This window comes from Mus pahari, chromosome 3, assembly GCF_900095145.1.
Source record: "Mus pahari chromosome 3, PAHARI_EIJ_v1.1, whole genome shotgun sequence".
Lineage (NCBI taxonomy): Eukaryota > Metazoa > Chordata > Mammalia > Rodentia > Muridae > Mus > Mus pahari.
Window position 1 is genome coordinate 148848447 of NC_034592.1, and position 20527 is coordinate 148868973.

At 54.2% G+C, this 20527-nt stretch overlaps 1 protein-coding gene across 1 annotated transcript in view; it reads right to left on the minus strand.

Moving 5' to 3' along the window:
* Window positions 1–1934: 1934 nt before the first annotated feature.
* Window positions 1935–20527, minus strand: part of Prex1 (phosphatidylinositol-3,4,5-trisphosphate dependent Rac exchange factor 1) — a 57597-nt gene continuing 39004 nt past the window's right edge. The window contains exons 21-35 of the mRNA XM_029536294.1: window positions 19047–19259; window positions 17888–17976; window positions 16229–16311; window positions 16029–16119; window positions 13706–13834; window positions 12458–12499; window positions 11361–11581; window positions 9952–10051; window positions 8984–9127; window positions 8765–8879; window positions 7298–7364; window positions 5913–6085; window positions 4907–5009; window positions 4619–4686; window positions 1935–3432 (exon numbers count right to left, since the gene is read on the minus strand). Of these exons, the coding sequence (XP_029392154.1) occupies window positions 3390–3432; window positions 4619–4686; window positions 4907–5009; window positions 5913–6085; window positions 7298–7364; window positions 8765–8879; window positions 8984–9127; window positions 9952–10051; window positions 11361–11581; window positions 12458–12499; window positions 13706–13834; window positions 16029–16119; window positions 16229–16311; window positions 17888–17976; window positions 19047–19259 (1681 nt within the window). The 3' untranslated portion in view covers window positions 1935–3389. The remainder of the gene's footprint in view (window positions 3433–4618; window positions 4687–4906; window positions 5010–5912; window positions 6086–7297; window positions 7365–8764; window positions 8880–8983; window positions 9128–9951; window positions 10052–11360; window positions 11582–12457; window positions 12500–13705; window positions 13835–16028; window positions 16120–16228; window positions 16312–17887; window positions 17977–19046; window positions 19260–20527) is intronic.

Genomic DNA, 20527 nt, shown 5'->3' on the forward strand with positions numbered 1-20527 from the left:
AGTGCTGGGATTAAAGGTGTGTGCCACCACCGGCTGGAACGTCTCAATGTACCGTTCAGGTTCATGTGACCATTTGACCCTTAAGCCAACTGAGTGGGTTTTTTTTTTCCTCTGTAGAGTGGTAAGAGTGTCACCAAGCCTCTGCTTGGTGTATGCTTGATAGGTGTCGTGATAGTGTCGGGTCTGAATGTCACAACTGGCTCTTCAAAGGCGTCAGGACAGCTGGGCTGCCTGGAGAGTGTGAAGTTCCCTTAGAGGGACTGGCTTGTGGGACAGGTGCACAGAGAGACAAGGACATACACATGTGGGTGATCTCTGCCTTCAAGTCACTCCTGAACACCCGCTGCCCCCCACTACCTCTCTGCCTTGCCTCTAACTCTGGAGCAGGCAGGGGCTCCCTCTCAAGACAGCCTTGCCCACAGCGCCACCTGGTGGCCTTAGTTCTAAATGGTTCCAGTGGTAAGTGGGGGATTGGGGGAGGCAGTAAGCGTGGGTTAGCGGCCACACCCCCGCACAAGCACCTCTGTAGGTGACAAGGGTCTCTTGTGTTCTCTTGGATCCAAATGGAAGAAAGACGACGGGCAAAGGAGAGAAGGGAACAGAAGAGGAAAGAACGGAAAAAACAATCATGCCCAAAGACCCAGCACGAGGCAAAGAAAACCAGAAAGGGCGCGGGGAGGGGTGGGGGCGAGGGGGGAGAGGGGCGAGGGGATGGAGGGACAGAAACAAAAATAATGACCCCCCCAAAAGAGACCTAAGAAAAGCCGTCGAGAAACTAACGAAAAGACGCTTATACGTTGTTCAGCCTTTCAGCCTGGCCGCTTATCCAAGCAGCGTCAGCAACCGCTGCAGGCAGGCGCTGTCCTCGACGCGGGCACCTGCGGCCAGACTGTGTCTGAAGCCCCGAGGAAGGACCCTTCCAGGCAACCGCCACCTCTGGGCATTCCGCGGTCCCTGGTGCCCCCTGCTGGACAGGCTGGGCTCTACATGCCTTCAGAAAGGTACTTCAGGGCCAGGCTGTCCTGAAGGAAACAGCCTCTGAGAGAGAGAGAGTGACATCCCTCCCAGCACAGGGCCTGCAGGATCAGGGGACAGGCAAGAACATTAGCCTCAGAAACCATAAGGCAAGCCTGGAAGTCCCACCAGACAGAACGCAGGCAGCTGCACCCGGCAGGGTCAGGTGTGCAATCTATGTTCCCAGCTCTTCTCACCAGACCCAGGAACAGACAGCACTGGCTCAAAGTCAGACACCCTGCCTCTCGTCGCCCTGAATCATTTCTGGGGACCTTCTCTCTGCAGACCCTAGGGCAGGATTCTTGTGGACATCTCGCTTGGATTCCAGGCCTCACTGCACTTTTAAAGACTTGTCTACTTTTGTGTGTGTCTTGCCTACAATGTGTATGCCTGCTGTCTACAGAGACCACTAGAGGGCGTCTGATGCCCTGGAGCAGGAGTTACCTATGGTTGTGAGCTGCCATGTGGGGCCTCTGGAAGAGCAGCCAGTGCTCTTCCTGCTGAGCCATCTCTCCAGGCTGTAAGGGAGGATTTTAAACTCCCGAGTTTGCTCAGATCCAATGGTCTCAGACACTGGGGCAGACAGTAGTTCTTCAGTACTCTGTGGACTTGCCCTGATTCCTGAACACATGGAAAACCTCAGGACAGGGCAAGAAATGTCTAGAAAAATAAGAAACACATTTCTCTACGGTCAACAACAAATTTGAGAGCTTAGAATCCAAAATAAGACCTCTTAGTTGTTACATGGGAGCTAGCCCTCACCCCTCAGGAGGGAACTGAGGCACCGTGGTTAGCGTTGGAAGCGCAGGGACACCGACAGCCGGAACCTAAGCCACGCTCGTGTACTTGTCTGAGCTGGAACCCATCTGGTGACACCACTAAACAAGCAGACCACACCTTATTTGTATTATATACCGACTTTTAATAATAATAAAAAATCTATCGTGGATTTAATGAAAAGAATCTGTACATTTAAAATAAACCAGGTATGCTGCCCTGGCCTTCGGGGCCCTTCCCCGTCCCCCTCAGCAGGGTTAACAGGGGCCCTGATTCTCTGGATGAACAAAACACATCAACAAAGATGACCCGGTACCAAGAGAAAGGTGGCCCCGAGGGACCGAGGAGTCCATATTCCCCGAACCCAGACTTACAGCCTTACAGTTGAGAAGGCACGCCCTCCCTCTTCCTACATGTCGGCAGTTCCCTGTATATGCTCAGAAGCTGGAGGACAAACAGCCCAGGGTCCCCACGTACAGCCGCCTACTCAGAAGGTAGGACAACAGGTTCCTATCTCCCGGGTTCCCTGACCCTGTTCTGAGATGATGACATCAAAATAAAGAACACGCAGTCCGGCCCTAAGCCACAACTAGAGCACCTCTCAAACTCTGGTCCAGTCGTTGACACAACCAAGTCCAACGTGGGCCAGACTCCCGGGTGCTGAGGCAGGGGAAGGAGCAGTGGAACCTGTGAGCCACATCTCACAGCCTTTAGATTTAACACGGAAATAATGACCTCTTAAACCTTTTCAATAATTTAGTTCCTTTTGTTTTTTAGTAGAACTGAATAAAGTTGTTGATGCTATTTTATGTTGGTCCCATTAGGCAATATACTCTTCTCTGAAATTTAAAGTGTCAAAGACATAATCACAAAGACCTTACAGGGAGGGGAAAACTCTTGATAACACTAACAATGACAGTAAGAAAAAAAATACAAAACATAAACCACAGAGATGTTGTGTCATATAAATTAACATCAGAGCCAATCTGGCGCCCAGAGCTGACGGCTCAAATTCCAATGGTGGTGGGTGTCGGAAGCCAGCAGGGCACACAAGTGTTCACAGAGTGATGGCCCAGTGTCCTCTCCTGGCAGAAGCCAGGCTGTCCCGAGCCAGCTGGGCCGGTTAGTAAGGGGCAGGAAGCAAGTCCGGAAGCTTCAGCCAGCTCAGGAAACAGGTACGGCCTCCTGGAATGCCATCCCGGGAGGAACCCGGGTTCAAAGTGCAGCTTGGCCATCTGAGGAACAGGGTCTGCAGGCCTCCACCTGCTGGAGCCTGTGACCTGTCCCTGTGTAGGGGACCTGGGTGAGTCCAGGCATCCAGGCCCCAGCTACATTCATTGAGCTCTGGGGTGGGGGGCAAGCAGCCCTCAGGCTTTAGGCATAAGTATGGAGGACCTGCCAGCCCAGCGGTAATCAGCCAGCCCAGAGAGAGGATGTGTGCAGAGGCTTGTCCCGGACGGTGGCAGCAGGGTCAGCGGGGTCAGCTGGGTAAGTCTTGACACAGCTACGGCAGAAGCCTCGGGTGCCCTTGCAGACCTTCTGTGTCCTCTCACGCCACAGCTGCTGAGGCAGTGACCAAGCAGGGAGCATGTTGGTGTTCAGAGGTCTCCATCCACCGGAGGCTGGCAGAGGCGGTAGAGGCTGTCGGGCAGAGGCGGAGAACGTGAGGAGGGACTGTGTGGCCGCCACATGTGGCTAGTTCCCCTTCTACTGGGACAAGCAATTCATAGCCAGAGGAATACACAGGGTAGTAAGTCCTGAGCCTGCCCTTAACGCCTTGTCCCCTCTCAAAGGCAGACCCTGTTCCTCTAGTGCAATTGTTCTCAACTGTGGGTCATAACCCCTTTGGAGGCCGACTCTCCTGCATATCAGGATATAATTCATAATAGTAGCAAAGTTATAGTTATGAAGTAGCAATACACAACTGTGATACAGGGTCACAGCATTAGGAAGGCCAAGAACCAGGGCTCTGGAGGCAGGCAGAGTGTTTCCAAGTGGTGTGTGTATTTGGGTGCATACAGGGTATTGTGAGCCTGTCTGCTTGTAGCCTTGACGTGACCTTGGATTTGTCAGGGCTGCAGAGTGGAGACACTGCAGAATACCATCAATGAAGGAGTGTGTGCTAGGCTTCAAGGAGAGGCAGCCATAGAGAGAGATGATTTTAGGGGTCGGGAGGTCACTGTGGTGAACTGGAGTGACCAAAGCCACACCATGGCATGGTACCAAGTTAAATGTCTATGCCTAAACTGTCTGGGGCCAGCTCTGCTATTAGCTGTGTGACCTTGGGCAAGATACTGAACATCTCTGGGCCTCTCTGAGCCCACCAGCCAACGAGGGTCTCAGCAGAGCCTTGCTCACAGGGCTGCAGCGGGGGTCAATTGGGTTTACAAGAGGGTGGATGGCACTGTCCCTGAACAGGCCAGGCACCACAAAAGCATGAAGACGAGTTGAGAGCAAGACAACATGGCGGACCAAAGGTAGGATCCGGGGTGGGGTGGGAGGGTAGAGTCCTGGGCAGCCATCAGTAGCAGAGTGGGCAGGGACTGAGGAGTCATGACCCCCTGCAGGAGCTGGTAGCAGAAGATGACAGAAGGCTGGACTGACAGAGTCACCATGGGAATGGGGAAGGAGCCCAACCACCACTCAGGGGCTGGGCAGCAGTCAGGTGGCAGGCCAAACCACAGCGTGTCTCCCAGAGTTCCACGGTGAGAGGCAGCCCCACAGAACACTGATTCTGTCTGGGGTAGAGACCAGGAGTCTGATGCCAAGCAGGCCTGGGCCTTCCAGGAGAGAGCGCCGGGCTGGGAGGGGATGGGTGGCCACTTACCGTGGTGCACCTTGGGGCAAGGGGTCCTTGATGCGGAGGTTTTTGGCCAGAATCTCCACTCGGGGGCCCTAGAGGAAAGACCACTGTCAAGCCTGGGCCTGGAACTCGGGGTGGGGGTGGGGGCGGGGGTGGGGCAGGGGCAGGGGGAGCAGGGAGCCAGGTCAGGTAGCAGCCCAGACTGACTGAGTGAGGTGATGGGACTGAGGAGGACCAGGCCTAAGCTGAACCACATCCCACAGGGCTAAGCTCAGGGTCCCTGGCCACGCTGTCCACTGCGGGTGACCTCACCTGCTTGCGCATGATGTCTGTGGCCTGCATGACACACTTAGGCAGCAGGCCGTGACTCCGTGCCAGGATGGCTGCTTGTTCCAAGGACACGCTCAGGGTGCTCCTGAGGTGGGTAAAGGAAGAAGTAGGACGAGGGTCGCTTCCTGTTCACCGCGCCTCCCTTCCTCCCACTATCTCCAGGTGTCCACTGTCTCTCAGGGAAGTTCCTGGACCCTCCCATTCGGTCCTCCTGACGGCCATCATACCTCGTCTCCTCAGAGCACACTACCCACACCCCCAAGGCAGCAGCTGAGCCAGGAGCTTCCTGGAGCTTTCTACGAGAGCCCACAGCCGCAGGCAGAGGCTGTGGCAAACACTAACGGATGGCCCCTGGAGGCTTTCTCAGGGGGTCAGAGGGGGGCACAGAGGTGTGTACCTTACGTCAGTTCTTGAGACCAGATTGCAAGACAGACCAAATCTACAGCTCCATTCAGTCACCCTGAGCCCTGTACCTCAGTTTCCCTAGATGTAGAGTGCCAGGCCTCCCCTGACATGGTGTGCCACCTGTGCGCTGTAAGACACTCAGCAGTTTCTCTGGCCTCTACCTGGTATTTATCCACCCTCCCTCCCACAGTCATGAGGACCACAAATGTATCCAGACATGGCTGGGTATGCCCAGAAGTGGACACTCTTGCCAGCTGAGAACTCCAGGATAGAAAGCATCGTGCTGTCTGACAGCAGTTGCCCAGGGTGGACGCTGGCCAGACAGCCTGCTCGTGGTGAGTGTGTCCTTTCTGAATTAGCTAGAATCAGGACAGTGCACGATGCTCCCAGGCTCACTGACCCTGCTTATGTCATTTCAGGGACAGGTAAGCCAAGGCCCAGAACATGGGCACTGCAGCCCCCAGATTTGAACCCAGCTGTCCCACCTCTGTGCGTGAGCCTGACTTCCCAGAGCCCGTCCCACCCCTCTGCTCCTCCCCCCTCCCTACTAGCTATGTCCCATCTGTCTGTGGCCCAGGCTCACCGCTGCATGCCAGTGCCACACATGGTGATCTGACACGCCCCCAGGCGATAGCAAAGCTCAGAGGAGACAGGGATGAGACCAGCGCCCAGGCTCCCAGCAGTGCCCACTTTGGGATGCACGAAGGACTTCATGAGGCGGTACAGCTCATCCAGGGCATTGATGGGACGTATCAGCTGCAAGGGAGGTGACAGATGTCCAGGAGAGGCCTGCAGCCCTCCACTGGCCACTGCTGACATCCTTCTTTTTTTTTGGTTTTTCGAGACAGGGTTTCTCTGTGTAGCCCTGGCTGTTCTGGAACTCACTCTGTAGACCAGGCTGGCCTTGAACTCAGAAATCCGCCTGCCTCTGCCTCCCAAGTGCTGGGATTAAAGGCGTGCGCCACCACTGCCCAGCTTCTGACATCTTTCTAATCCCAGCACCCTCAAGAACCACGAGCAGCCCCACGGCCCTGTGAGTTGGCATTTACTGTTTACTGATTACATTTACCGTTGGCATTTACTATTTACTGTTACAGTTCTGACCCTTCCAAACTGGCTCTGCCCCTGCCAAGCACAGCCCCACCTAAGCCTAAGCGGGTGACCTGTTTTATCCTCTCTAAACTGTCACAACTAGTTCAAGTGGCCATTCTCCAAGTGGCAAGTCTAAGGGCTTGACCAAAATGACAAGACTTTCCTCACCCTGTCTCCCTCAACCGTGAACCCTTATGATCCTCTCTGGTCTGTATCTAACAGACTACAGAATCCCCAAAGATGGCACCCACACTCCCCAGAGCTCACAGCCCTGAGCCCCATGGCCAGTTCCTCACAGCCTACTCCAAGTTCAAGGCCTGCCTGAGCCTGGGAAACCAGGAGACCCAGAGAGATGCATTGTGGGTGAGAGGCAGAGGGACAGAAACCACTCAGGGCCACCATGACACAGAAGAACTGAGCCCCAGCTAGATCTCAGAGCATCCATCTCTCGCAAGCAGCTGGAAGACTCTGTTTTGTCGCTTTCCTAGAGGACCAATGGGGCACTAAGCTGGTAAGAACAGACATGACATGTGCTCTTAGCCAAAAGGCCAAGAAATGGCAATGCCTCTGGTTTTGATGGAGAAATTCTGATTTCTAAATGCCTGGCAAGAACCTGAAGCAAAAGGATGGGAAGCCACACTTAGTGTGGCTGTCACCACTCTGATCCTTAGGGGTCTCAGCTCAAGAAATGTGGTCAAGAAAGTGTTCATCAGAAAGCCCCAAGCAAAAGAGACCAGCAAGAGCCTGTCACCCAGGAAGTCCCAGGAGGAGGAAACAGGCTGACGGGGGTTGAAGGGCCTCTGGGCCTGATTCTGGTTAGAGCGGACTCAGCCTGTAGTGTCCCCACCCGGCCCAAACTTCCAGGAGCAAGCACACCTGGTCAATCTTCACGGCTGTGGCGCCGGCATCCGTGGGCAGGTTGGACCGCTCCAGGTAGAATGCCCTGAAGGAGACAGACAAGGCTGAGGATCCTGCTACTATCCACACATGCACACGCACACACAGGCACACACACACACACACACACACACACACACACACACACACACACACACANCACACACACACACACACACACACACACACACACACACACACACGCATGCACACACGCTCTGGCCCGGCCCTCCCTTGCCCCAGGTCCCAACCCCTACAGTTACTGCCCTGTATCCTCCCCAGACTCTCAGAAGCAGGTCACGGAGTCACCTGCTCTTCCAGTGACCCTAGGGAAGCAGGAAAGGTTCGCTGGGCTTCACCACCACCTCTGCCTTCCCGCCCTGGATAACAGTGCCCTGCTCCCCCAGCCCTGTTCCTGCTTTCTCTCCTCTAAACGTTGACCAATTGGCAAGAAACTGTTCTGGGTTTACCAGCTGTGGTCCTTCTCAGTCTCTAAATCCTTCTATACAGGGCCAACCAGGAACACTGGCCCTTTTAACCAGAGTCCTTGTCTTCTGTTGTACACAGAAGGGGCGGGGGGAAAGCCACAAAGAATTCAGGAAAAAACTGTCTTGGCTGTGTGTGAATAAAACTTTATTTATACAAAAGGGGTGAGCCAGATTTGGAGGCCCAGTCTTGACAGAATAAGTGTTCATGAAGAACGGGACTGTTTCCTGGGTCCCAGGGTAGTGCAGGGCCCACAGAAAGTCTCCATGAGCAAGCGGAATTAGCAGCTAATCAGACAGACAAAGGACAACAACTAAGTTGTAAACTGTGTGCCTAGTCAATGAACGGAAGCTTCGTTTTCCAATTCGCAAATGGTCAGAGGGGACCTGAGAAGCGAGTGCCCCTCTCCGTGGAAACCCAGGCCCCTGTTCTCTCCCTGAGACGGGACTTGAGAGAGGCTGTGCTTGGGAGCCTGGTCTGGGGGTCTGGTAAAGGCGAGACTGTGGGTGTGTTGGCGGGTACGGTCAGGGTGTGGCTGCAGGCATGGCTGCAGGTAGCTGTAGTAGGACTGTCACATCTTAGCTGTTCCCCCTGGCTCCAGCTGTTCCCCCTCTGGACAATGTTCTGTCCGCTGCTCTCTCCACCTCTCTCTGGAAGTTCTCCTCAGAGCAGGACCCGGGGCTAGGAGCCCAAAGATCCCAGAAGCAACCCTCGCTGCTCAGTTCTTCTTTACACAGGGAGGAATGGGCCAGAAACTGAGTTCATCTGTCTGTGTGACCTGGGACAGGCTGTGTGGGCCTCAGTGTAGTCAGCTGTACAATGGGTTAGCAGCGGCCTCCATGTGCTCCAGAGAGTGTCAGGCTTGCCCGCGGCTTTGAACGATGTGTCCGCTCCCGGTAGGTTCCCACCCCCACTCCAGAGCCCTCATCCTGCCCTTACCGCCCAGCCCACAGCAGCTACCTGAGCTTTCTATAGTACTGCTGCACCTTCTCGAGGGACTGTGCGTTGATCTCCTGCTGCAGCTCCTCCGCTGCCTGGTTTCCCGGGGGCGGGGGCCCTTCCACGTTCTCCAGAGCTGTGAGGGAAGGCACCGGGAGGGTAGGTGCTGGGCCCTAGGGTGCTCAGTGGTCTTGCCTCCGCCCCTCTCCCCGCCAGGTCCCTCTCAGCCTGGCTGCTCACCTTTTGTGAAGAGCACGGTGTGCAGCCTGAGGCTGGCCCCACCCTCCAGGCGAGAGGGCAGCCTGGAGAAGTGGAAGCCATCGAGGTAGAAGACTACCTTCAGTGCCTGCCTGCTGCCCTCGATGTGGTAGAAGACGTTGGTGTCTGAGGAGGCAAAGCAGGATGGCTCACTAAGGAGGCCGGAGTGGCACTCCAGGGAGCTAACCTTATACTTCCAGCCCTCCTGACCTATAGGGGTAGCCTCAGACTCTCCTCCTGTCTTCCCAGCCTCTGGGTGGCATGCTGGAATTTCTGTTTGACGTCTGAGGCTTCCCTGCCCTAATGTCCCAGAGGGGCAGCATCGAGCCCCTCCCCCACCCCTCACCTCCATGCTTAGCTTTGAACTGCCCTCCAGAGCCTCCAGCCCTGCCTGTGATGACCTCCCCTTCCACCGGCACCCACAGCCTCTGGCTCCCCACTGCTTTATTCTTGGTCCTAACACTGCCCCTGCCCCGAGAGAGCTGGCCGTAGTGTCTTCAACCTCCCCACCATGTCCTGTGACTCTCTTGCCTGGCAGCTCAGAGCAAAAGCTGTTGTTGTTATTATTTTTGTTGTTGTTGTTGTTTTAAAGCCAGGCTCTGTAGCTTATCAGCATCCATAAGGAAGAATTATGGCTGACAAACATGACTCAGAGCCCATACCTGTACCAGGTAGGCATCACTAATCAATCACTGCTCCCCCCTGAGCCTGACTCAGCCCTGCACACAGGTAGCTGCTGTCAGCCGAAGACTTGGCCAAGTAATTTGTTGTAAGTAGCTGATACACCCCCTCCCTTTTCCTTGTGCTCCCCAAAGGCTGCTTCTGAGTCTCGGGTTGGGCCGTGAGGCCTGAAGCACTGGAGTTCACTTGGGCTGCAGGCCTGGTGGCAGGGGAGGGCCAGCGTGGCTCTGAGCAGCCCGACCGGGGGCAGGAAGGGAGGGCTTACTCACTGGCCACAGAATTCTCATCCAGCTGCTTGAAGGAGAAGGTGACATTGTCCAGTTCCGACAGCGTCACCCAGATGTCCTCCAGCATGGTCCGTTCCTCCTTCTGCGGGGAGAGGTCGTGGTGAGGGAGACTCAGATGCCACCCTGCCCTGGAGATGCCACGCGTCTCGCCTACGAGGCCGGGAGGCCTGTGGGTGTCTTGGGTGTGGCTCTACACATGACATCATGGTTCATCCCACCGCCTGCCCTGTACCCCATGTGGGTCAGAAGTCAGTTCTGCTCTGCCTTGCTGTGTGGCCCTGGTAAAGCCACACCCAGTACCATCCAAAATGCAGCCAACTCCACGAGCATCCGCACTTGCTCTCGTTAGCCCCCCAGACCTGCTCTGTACTCCTTTCTCAGGGCCGTCCAGATTCTGGTCCTCTTACCCCATCCGGCAGCTACAACTGCCTGGACACACTCAGTCTGTCTCCGTCCCCCCTCCCAGCCATCACCCAACTCCAGTCATAGCTGTTCTCACCAGGACATCTCAGAGGGGTCTTTCTCCATTTAGTCCCCTAACCGCTTCTGTCCAAGGTCACACACTTCCTTATAAAACTCAGCCCAGATCACAGGAGTCCCCCTGTCCTTCAGCTTCTGGGTCACCTTCTACCTGCAGACCATCCCACCAACCTTGCTGTCCCTGTCTGTCCCCACTGGCCACACAGGCCTCAGCCCAGGGCCTCTGCACGTGCTGTTCTTCTGCATGCTCTTCCTCAGACTTCCCTATTGGCTGACAGATATCATAAATCAAAAGTCGCCTCCCCAGAAAGTCTGGCCACTCCCTTCAGAGAAGCTCCAAGGCCTTTTGGCCTTTCTCCCCCTCTCAGTCTACTTCTCTAGGAAATAAGCTGCAGACCCAGCGGCCAGCTCGGTGCTGGTGACATCAGTGAATGAGATGGATCTGGTGTTCCATCCTGAGAGGTTAGAGGGCTGACGTGGAGTGGGGCCAGAGGCAGATCTTTGAAGACCAGCAGCAGTGCTCACCAGTGACCAGCAGGGGGCGATCTGGGGCTGTGCTGCCCGTGGGATGCCTAAGATAGTCTCTGGAACCACACGTACTGGAGATGCTATTGGATAACAAGCCAGACCCCTGCTCGCTATACGTGCACTAGATGCAAGTAATATTCTCTCCCCTCTCTGGACTCCTCAGCTTCCCGGCCAGGCTGTCACGCTAGTGGTTCAGAACCAGGGGTCTTTTCTGTTTGTCTCTCTTCCCCACAGAGCACAGGGACTATTGTTTCATCCACAAACTCCAAAACCTAACAGTAAATGCTCAGCAAATCACTGCCACATGAACCCCTGGGTGACCGGGAGCCGAGAGTACCCACAGCAATGTCTCTCCTGTGCTGCCAAAGACCTCAGCCACTTACCACGGAGGCTGGTGCCAGCAGAGACTGCCAGTGCAGCAGGACGCCCGTAGCCGCCACCTGCTCCAGCCACTTGCGGCTGGCATCTCTGCTGCTCTCCTCATACTCGCCGTTGTTGTTGTAGCGGTAGTCGAGGGCGGCCAGCAGCTGCTCTGAGAAGGTGCACACGGCGGCCACCAGCGCCTGACAGAAGACAGCATCCCTGCGCAGCTGCAGCTCTGTGTCTGCGGGGAGGGGGCTCTGGGTAAATGGTGCTGTGCGGACTGGGTGGCATCTCTACCCTCAACACCCGAACCCAGGACCCGCCACGCCCACGGGAGCCTGTGGAGAACTCTGAAGGGGCGAATTGGTTGCCAAAAGCCAGTTTCGAAAAAATAAATTCCTCAAAAGAAGACAGATGTACCCCCAAGTCTCATTCCCCCGCTGGCCAAGTGCCTGCTTCCAGAAGAATCGAACGTGTGGCTCTTCCCAAGGCTGACACACGTCCCAAACCCTGCCCCATCTGTCTTACAGTGAGCCACGGGACCTCTCAGCCTTGGCCACAGGAACTCTAGCAGTACTAAGCGGCACATTCAAGATGGGTCCCAAGAATGCTCTCCCCCTGCCTCACCCCCCCAAGTCCTGCCCCGACTGGCCAAAGCCAAGCAGTTGGTAATCTGTATAAAGAGTAAGCACATCCACACACGCACATATGTATACGCACGTGTACCTGTGCACATGCATGCGCGCGCACACACACACACACACACACACACACACACACACACACGAAGACATCCTGTAGTTCTGTCCTCTATTATTTCCCGGCTTTGCTCTACTGACTCAGAGCCCATGTTCCTCACCCTCCGTCTTCCACCAGTCTCCCTGCCAACACCCACCGGGCCTTACAGGTGGCACTAAACAGGGCTCATGTTCACCAGAACCTGAGACTAGTCCCCTGCCTGGCCACGGAGGAAAAGGTGAGCAGTTCTCGGTGAGACTGGGAGAAAAGGCTGCCTCCCTGGTGCAGGTGCTGTTGGCCAGCAGAGGGCCATCACCCCAGACTGTGGCCACAGCACCCACTGTGAATCCCAGGGGCCCCTTCAAAGCCCCATTCCTACCTGTGCACTTCAGCAGAGCCAGCAGCAGCTGGTTCTTTCCATCTGAAAGGAGGAAGGAGAGGAGGAGGGTGAGTACAGCTGACAGAGGCAGAGCAAGCCCCTCACAGATGCTTGCGCTGTGCTCAATGCATGCTGGGTAAGTTCCAGAGCCCCTGAACGTCAGAGATGGAGCCCCTACCACCAGTATCCCTGTATCCTCATCAGAGAGCTGAGCTGGGGGTAACCTCTTGCACATTGTGTGAAGATGTGTCTCTGTAGATTCAACGGTTAATTCTGTACCTGCAGAGAGCTTTGGGTTCCTATTTTGTAAACATTCACCTTCCTTGCTTGCTGATTGGCTTAATAAAAAACGGACAGCCAATAGCTGGGCAGGAAAGGGAAGGCAGAACTTCAGCAAGAGGGAAGGTCTCTGGGGAAATAGACCTGAGAGATTCACCCTCCGGACATGGAGAGGAACAGAGGTGCCAGGGCCAAGAGAGAGGTGAAGAGCTAGCCCCGCAGCCCGACATAGAGCTACACTAGTCAGGATAATTGAGATGAGGTAGCTGCGAGTCTGCCCTGCTATACGCCTAAGCTGTAATAAATATTCATAAATTTCTGTGCCATTTAACCACTGGCGGGTATGAGAAGTCCCGTTATGCAGCTGGAAGCAGATAAGAAGGGATTCCTTGGTGGCAGTCAGGTCCCACCTACTTCTGTTTAGGAACCAGGTGGCTTGGCTTGGGACAGTCACGCCTCTGTAAGTCCTCCCTCCCGTTCAAGCCCCTGGCCCCAGGAGCGTGACTCGGGTGCCCAAAGGCTCAAATAGGTAAATGACAAATGTTGGGTGGACATGAGTATAGGTACCTAATGTCCTCACACAAGTGTGGCCACAGGGCAGCTGGCCACTAAGGAATCAGGACTTTCCCATATCACTGACAACTCAGACAAGTGGCTCCAATCTGTGACAATCAATGACAAGTGGATGGGATCCAGTTTTAGAAGCAGAAAAGGAACAAAGTCAGAATCCAGCCTCCTGACTATGAGAAGCCTCAATGGGAACGGCCCCATTTCTAGGGCTCCTCCAGCCACACAGATAGCCTGGGGCCTCAGCAGGCCAGGACATTCACTAGAAAATGGCTCTGCTGCTCTGTCCCTCCCTAGACATGAAGACAGGGTCACACAGCTAGGCCTGTTCCAGGCTACACCACAGTCTATACTCAGAACCAAAGGCCACCAACATGTGTGATACCCGCTCTACCCACGGACCTTCCACGTATCGCTGGATGTTGTCCACCAGGGTCCTGATGGAGCTGGGCAGGTTCCAAGGGTCCTCCTGGATGCTGATCTGGATCAAGTTCCGCCCTCGGACCGTGCATTCCTCTTTCTGTTTGAACTCTGGGGCAGCAAAGTAGCAAAAGGGTGTGAGGTCAGGAGAGGGCCGCAGATAGCTCTGAAGAACGGCGGCACCATCACCAGATCACAAAGCTCACTACCCTACGTCAAGGAAACTGAGGGGGGCTCACGGGTATTGCAGGTTGGGCCAGGCTAAACTAAGGGAGGCACATCATGGCACAGGATGGCACAGCACGGCATCCACAACAGACACCCTTAATTGGCTTCACACTGTCTCCCCGTTCTCCCCACAGCTACAACCAGCCCAGGCAGACATTACAAATCAATCACGGCTGGCTCTCCTAGAGCTGGAAGCTGAAGCCACAGGCTCCTCAGGTATTACCTTCTCATAGCCATCACCAACTGAGCCGGCAGATGAATGGCAGCCCAGTGGCCTTTCCCTACACAGAAGCAGCGGCCCAGGCTTGGAGCAGGAAAGAGATGGGATTTATCTAAGGTCGGTCATTGAATCTGCTCTGGGCACGATCAGTCAAAGGTCAGACTGGCACCTGACCCTGTCCTTTTCCCTGTTTGGGTTTCTGAGACCCCTGTGGCTGTGCCCTCCATGTTACTTCTGACACTGGGTGGCACCCCTGAGACAGTCCAAGAGTTCCTGATTCTCTGCTATATCTCATCCTATGGGAGGATGGTTGCCTATTGGAATCCAATCTCCTGTACACAGTGGGTGATCCCAGAGGTCTAGAGAGCACGGACTTATCTCAAGGTCACAGTGTCCTGAGCAGGCCTGGAGTAAGCTGGAATCAGTTTACTCCAGGTGCCTTGGTGCAGAAATGGACAGATGGATGAGAGGGTGGATAAACAGATGTGGGTTTGTGGTTAGAGATGGTGGATGTGGGCGTGAGTGGGTAGGTGGATGGAGATGGACGGCAGATGTGTAGGTGGAGAATGAATAGGTAGGAGAATGTGGGTAGGTGGATGAAGGGCAGAGACGAATGTAGGGAGGGAGGGATGGAAGGAGGGAAGGAGAGGTGGATGGAGGATAGGTGATGGACAGATGGATGGTCAGAGGGTAGGTAATGTGTAGGGATGGATGGAAGGTAGGTGGGTAGGCGGATAATGACGGATGGAGGGAGGGAAAGGTGGAGGGAGGGTAGAGGATGATGGGTAGATGGATGGATGGATGGATGGATGGATGGATGGATGGACAGATGGACAGATGGACAGACAGATAGACAGATGTATGGATGGACGGATGAACAGATGGATGAACAGATGGATGAACAGATAGATGAACAGATGGATGAATAGACAGATGGATGGATAGATGGACGGATGGACGGACAGATGGATGGTAGGTGCATGTATACACATAGATGGATAGATAGATGTGCAGACAGGACAGAGGGTGGATGATGAAGGATGCATGGATGGAGGGAGGGTTGGTGAATGTACAGACAGATGTCTATGAATAGACAGATGCAGGGCAGATGGATAGGACGTAAGTACATGCTGGGTATGTAGACGGACAGACAGTGCATGATGGATGGTGGAGGGGTAGAGAGTGAGTAGGGAGATGTGTAGACAGACGGACAGAGGGTGGATGAGTGGATGCCGAGTGACTGGGTTGGGAGGGAGACGGCTACATGGCATGAGTGTGTGAGTGGGAGAACCAATGAGCTCATCTTCCCCTCCCCGCTCAGTCTGATACCAGGGAGGCCTTACCATGCCCTTCCCTTGGGAATCCCTCTCAAGGACACTCTGAGCAGGCACTGGGACCAATATGTGCCGAAGACACTTTTGGTGTTGTCTCTGTCATATCTGCGACTTTGATTTATCATTAATGAGTGTCATGTTGTGCTGGTTTCTCAACTCCATGGAGTTTAATGAGGTACTCATGAAACTAAGTTTCTAATAGGGAGAGTTTAGTTTTTAAGTTACATCGGCCATAAAACTGACCATAAATGAAAATGATTCATGCTGTGATGTGCACAGACTCTGCGTCAGGCTCAGGGAGGACACGCAAGGACTAAGATCATGCTCCAGGCTGTCCTCCTGCCTCACTGGTGCCACAGGCCCAGGGAAAAAAAAAGAAAAATAATATTCCAGGCTCAGTCTGAACAAACCCAAGAGTGTCCCAGCTCTGGCTCACAGGATGGAACTGTCAGAACCACGACCCTTCCATGGCTGTCCTGCAGAGGAGACCCGCATGTGGCCATGTCCTTCGGAGTCCCCTCACCTTGCCAGCTGTGCTCCATGGGGAAATGCCTGGTCTCCTCAAATGCCCTGCTCATCACAGGACCCTTGAGCAGGGCATGGATGGAATCCACCTAGGGACAAGAGGTTCCCGTGAGCGCAGGAAGGGCCTGCCACCCACACTGTACCCCCGACTCCAGCGTGATCAGAGTGATCCAGGGCACAGTGGGGCAAAGGTCCTACCTGGTTAAAGAGATGTTCCAGGCAGCCATGAAGTTTGTCCTGCTTGTCGGATGGGATGCGCATGTCACAGGGCAGCTCATCCCCTAGCACCAAGAAGGAACCACAGCCGTCAGCCACAGCTGTCCCACCCCACACCTTCCTGAGCAATTGCATGGCTACAGAGACTCAGACCCACAGGGGATGTGGATCTGACAAACTCAGGCCCCAACCAAGGCCCTGGAGAGAGAGCCCTTTACCTCTGTGAGCCTCGATTTTGTTATGGGCATCAAAGCCTCAGGACAGCAGCAGGTGACAGCCAGGGAGAGGGACTAATGCACTGCCCAGCTAGTCTTCCTAGACTTTCAAAAAGTATTTAATGGCATCTATTTCTTTTGCTGGGGGTGGCTGTGGTGGAGGTCAGAGGACAACTTGTGGGAGCCAGTTTTCTCTTTCCACCATGTACGTCCAAGAAATCAAACTCGGGTCACCGGACTGGACAGCGCATACCTTCTCGCACTGAGACACCGCACTGGCCTCTCTCTTGACTTTCAGATGATCTCACTCTGTACACCCAGGCTGGCCTCTATAACTCAGTAAGTAGCCCAGGCTAGCCTCAAATTTCCAGCAACGCTTCTACCTCTTCCTCCCAAGTGCCAGGATTGCGGGCAAGAGTCAGCAAGCCTGCCTTACCAGTGGAGGGAACGCTACCGGGACAGCCTTCCCATCCATCATGTAGCTCACGGGCTGAATAAGTCTGTAAAGCCTGCCCTGACCTCCAGTCCCTTCCAGTAAATGGATGTAGAATTAAGGTTTCTTTTTTATGCATAGATGCTACTAGATGGACACACGGAAGAACGAGAGCAGACAAACAGCTTGAGACCTGGGAGGCTGGGAACTCACAGGGGACAAGATGCCTCAAACCCTTGAGGGAATTTTCAATAATGTACTATGTGGTCACAAAATGAAAATTTCCAATTCTTGGTGGTGGTGGTGGGGGCAGGGTTGGGGGCAGACCCAGCGCCCTGCACATGCTGAACAAGCATTCCATCATCGAGGTATACCCATGGTGCATATTATTATTATTATTGTTATTATTATTATTATTATTATAGTCTGATGTATGTGTGTGTGTGTGTGTGTGTGTGTGTGTGTGTGTGTGTGTGTGTGTGTGTTTCTGACACTGATAATGGCTGGTCTTAGGTATATAGTAAATATTTTCTGAGAAACTTGTCCCATTCTGTGATACTGAGGAGTATGATAAGATACAGCAGAACACACACCAACGTGATGGCGCATGCCCTTAATCCCAGCACTCAGGAGGCAGAGGCAGGTGGATCTCTGTGAGTTTGAGGACAGCCTGGTCTACAAAGTGACAGCCAGGGCTCTTGCTACACAGAGAAACTCTGTCTCAAACAGACAAACAAACAAACAAACCCACCCAGCAGAACAGCCACAGTCTTCCCATTGCAACCTCTCCATCCCTCCCGCATTCCCCAGCAACCTCTCCATCCCTCCCGCATTCCCCAGCAACCTCTCCATCCCTCCCGCATTCCCCAGCAACCTCTCCANCTCCATCCCTCCCGCATTCCCCAGCAACCTCTCCATCCCTCCCGCATTCCCCAGCAACCTCTCCATCCCTCCCGCATTCCCCAGCAACCTCTCCACTGAGGTCACGCTCACCTGAGCCCATCTCATCACTACCCAGGTATGAGCTGTTGCTTCTCACGCTGGTGTAGGATAGGACAGAGTCCCGATTGCTGTTACACTCACTGCAACGGGACAAGAGACACCCTGAGTCACCCTCATCCCAGACCTGGAATCCACCATCTGAGGTGTAGACAAAACTCCTAGCCCTGGGCAGACAGACACCCAGCCAGAGGCAGGGCAAGGCCAGCCCGGCTTGGTGTCTGATCAGGGAAACTCGCTCAGGCCCCAGCTCAGAAGCACAGTCGGGACTTTGTCTTAATGTCTGTCACCCAGGTTTCTGGGTACTTCACAGCTCTCACGAGCTCAGACACACCTGCCCACATCGCACTTGGCCAAAAGAACTCATCAGATGAGGTACAGGAAGCCGCCTTGCCAACAAGCTTTCTGAACAAGGGAAAATCAAGAGAGCCAAAGACGTAAGAACGAAATCAGAGGGGGTGGGGAGTGGATCTGAGACAACGCTCCACGGACCCAGAGTGAGACACAGACAGACAATCCTGCCGCAGAGACACTATGGAAGGTGGCCACAGGGATGAGGCAGATCTGGGGAACACAGGGATGTTGCTGAAGCCAGATAGGCAGGCAACACCCCACCCCCACAATCCTGTGACTTCAGACTTTGCCCACACTACGCACTGAGACAGACTCTGAGTCAGACACTGTGATTTTCCACTGGGGACCCCCACTTCTCTGTGGTAATGAGGGTGACCTGTCACAGCATAGAAAGTCATGGTTTTGCCTGGTTACTAATTAACACCCTGCTGGTATTTTCAAAATAAATTTAACAATTGTAGAAATATCACTCCCATCCTCGGAGGAAGGAAAGCAAGAAAATGTCTGACTCCTTGGATCTACAGAAGCCCCACACACCACAGAACCCAGACTCTCGTCCAGCCTGTGAACATACTGAGTAACAGAGAATGAACAGTGTCCATCGGCCAGGCCCGGAGGCCTCAGCTCAAGGCAAGGGGGCCGAGCAGGCATGTTCTCTGGAACGTCCTCCGAGAGGATCAGAAGCCCCTGGCCCTGCGTCTCCGCCCCGCCAAACACACATCGTTAGCCCCAGAGACTGATGCCCTTCATCTTGGGAAATGTCCCAATTGTCTGGTGACCTCCTGTGGGCCGCACACACCTGTAGGAGTCGCGGTAGCTCATGGTGTCATGGCCCGAGTCTTCCTGCTCGTCCTCCGACACCTTGAAGCACACCTTCTTGATGCCGCCGTGGTCAGTCCTGTCCACTTCGCTCTCCTCACTGACCGGTGGGGAAGATGAGGTCTCCTCCACCAAGGGTGGGTCACAGGGTGCAGGTGCAGCTGACATGGGCTCTGTGATGGTTGACAGAAGCCTGCCAGAGCGAGGGAAAGACCTTGAAGGTCGGCAGGGCACCGCCACACAGATTCATCAAAGGGCAGGCTTCACCTCATCTCTGACTCCACAGTGAGAGGGAGGGGAAGCTACCCAGCAATCTTCCCCCCTTGGAAGTCCCACCAGCAACCCCATGGATGCCCAGTGCTGCCTCCTGCTGGACCCAGCTGTAAGCACTTCACACAGGCTGGGGATGTGGTATAGCCCAGAGGATAAAGGCTTACACCGTGTGATCAACCTGTGGGTCGTGACTTCTGTATGCACCAAACTGCCCTTTCACCGGAGTTGCACATCAGATATCCTACATATCAGATATTTATTAACTGTATGATGGGGGTCACCACAAAATGAGGAGCTGTATTTAAAGGTTCTAGAATCATTGCCTTAGACTAACCAGGCATGGAAGCTCATATCTGTAGTCCCAGCACTCTGGAGACTGGAGTATAGGATCAAGAGTTCAAGGCCAGCCTCATCTACATAGCGAGTTCTAGGCCAACCTCAGCTACATGAGACTTTGCCTCAAAATAACAAAACAAAAACAACAACAAAAAAGTAAATGTAAACAAGAAACCCAGAGTCTGCAGGAAGGAGCTCCTCAGTTACAAGCAGCGACTCTGCCAGAGTAGCACACCTTTAGCAGGGATGTCCACAGAAAAACTTTAATTACAAAGTTACAAAGTAAAGCGGTAGTGGACAGCTGCCGGTGGATAGCTACAGTGAACATCAGTTAACAGCACAGGCTTTGCCGCTATGCGGAGCAGTGTCTGGAGACAATCAGGGCTGTCAACCAGAGGAGGAGGCCATGGCCCTGAGCAAGCAGAGACTGAGCACGCTACATGCCCAGGGTCCCCAGAGCACAGACAACCACCTGAAGCGCCAGACCAAAGGAGGAGCCTTTTAAAATTTGACTGCATGGCTCTCACTGCACCAAACGATAATAATGTTATTATTGTTGTTTATTATTATTATTGTTGTTGTTGTTGTTATTCGCTTTAGCATTATCTGGTACCAGGCCGTGCACAAATGGTCCTGATTGACTGGCTCTAAAATGTTCCTCCCAGACAGCGTTCAGAAAGCAGGTCCCTACAGTGGTTCAGACACTGTTTCTGGCTAGTGTACTTTTCAAGCCTCTTGTTCTACAATGGCTTCTGCTCCTCCTCCTGACCCTCCTCCTCTGCCTCCTCCTGACCCTCCTCCTCTACCTCCTCCTGACCTTCCTCCTCTGCCTCCTCCTGACCCTCCTCCTCT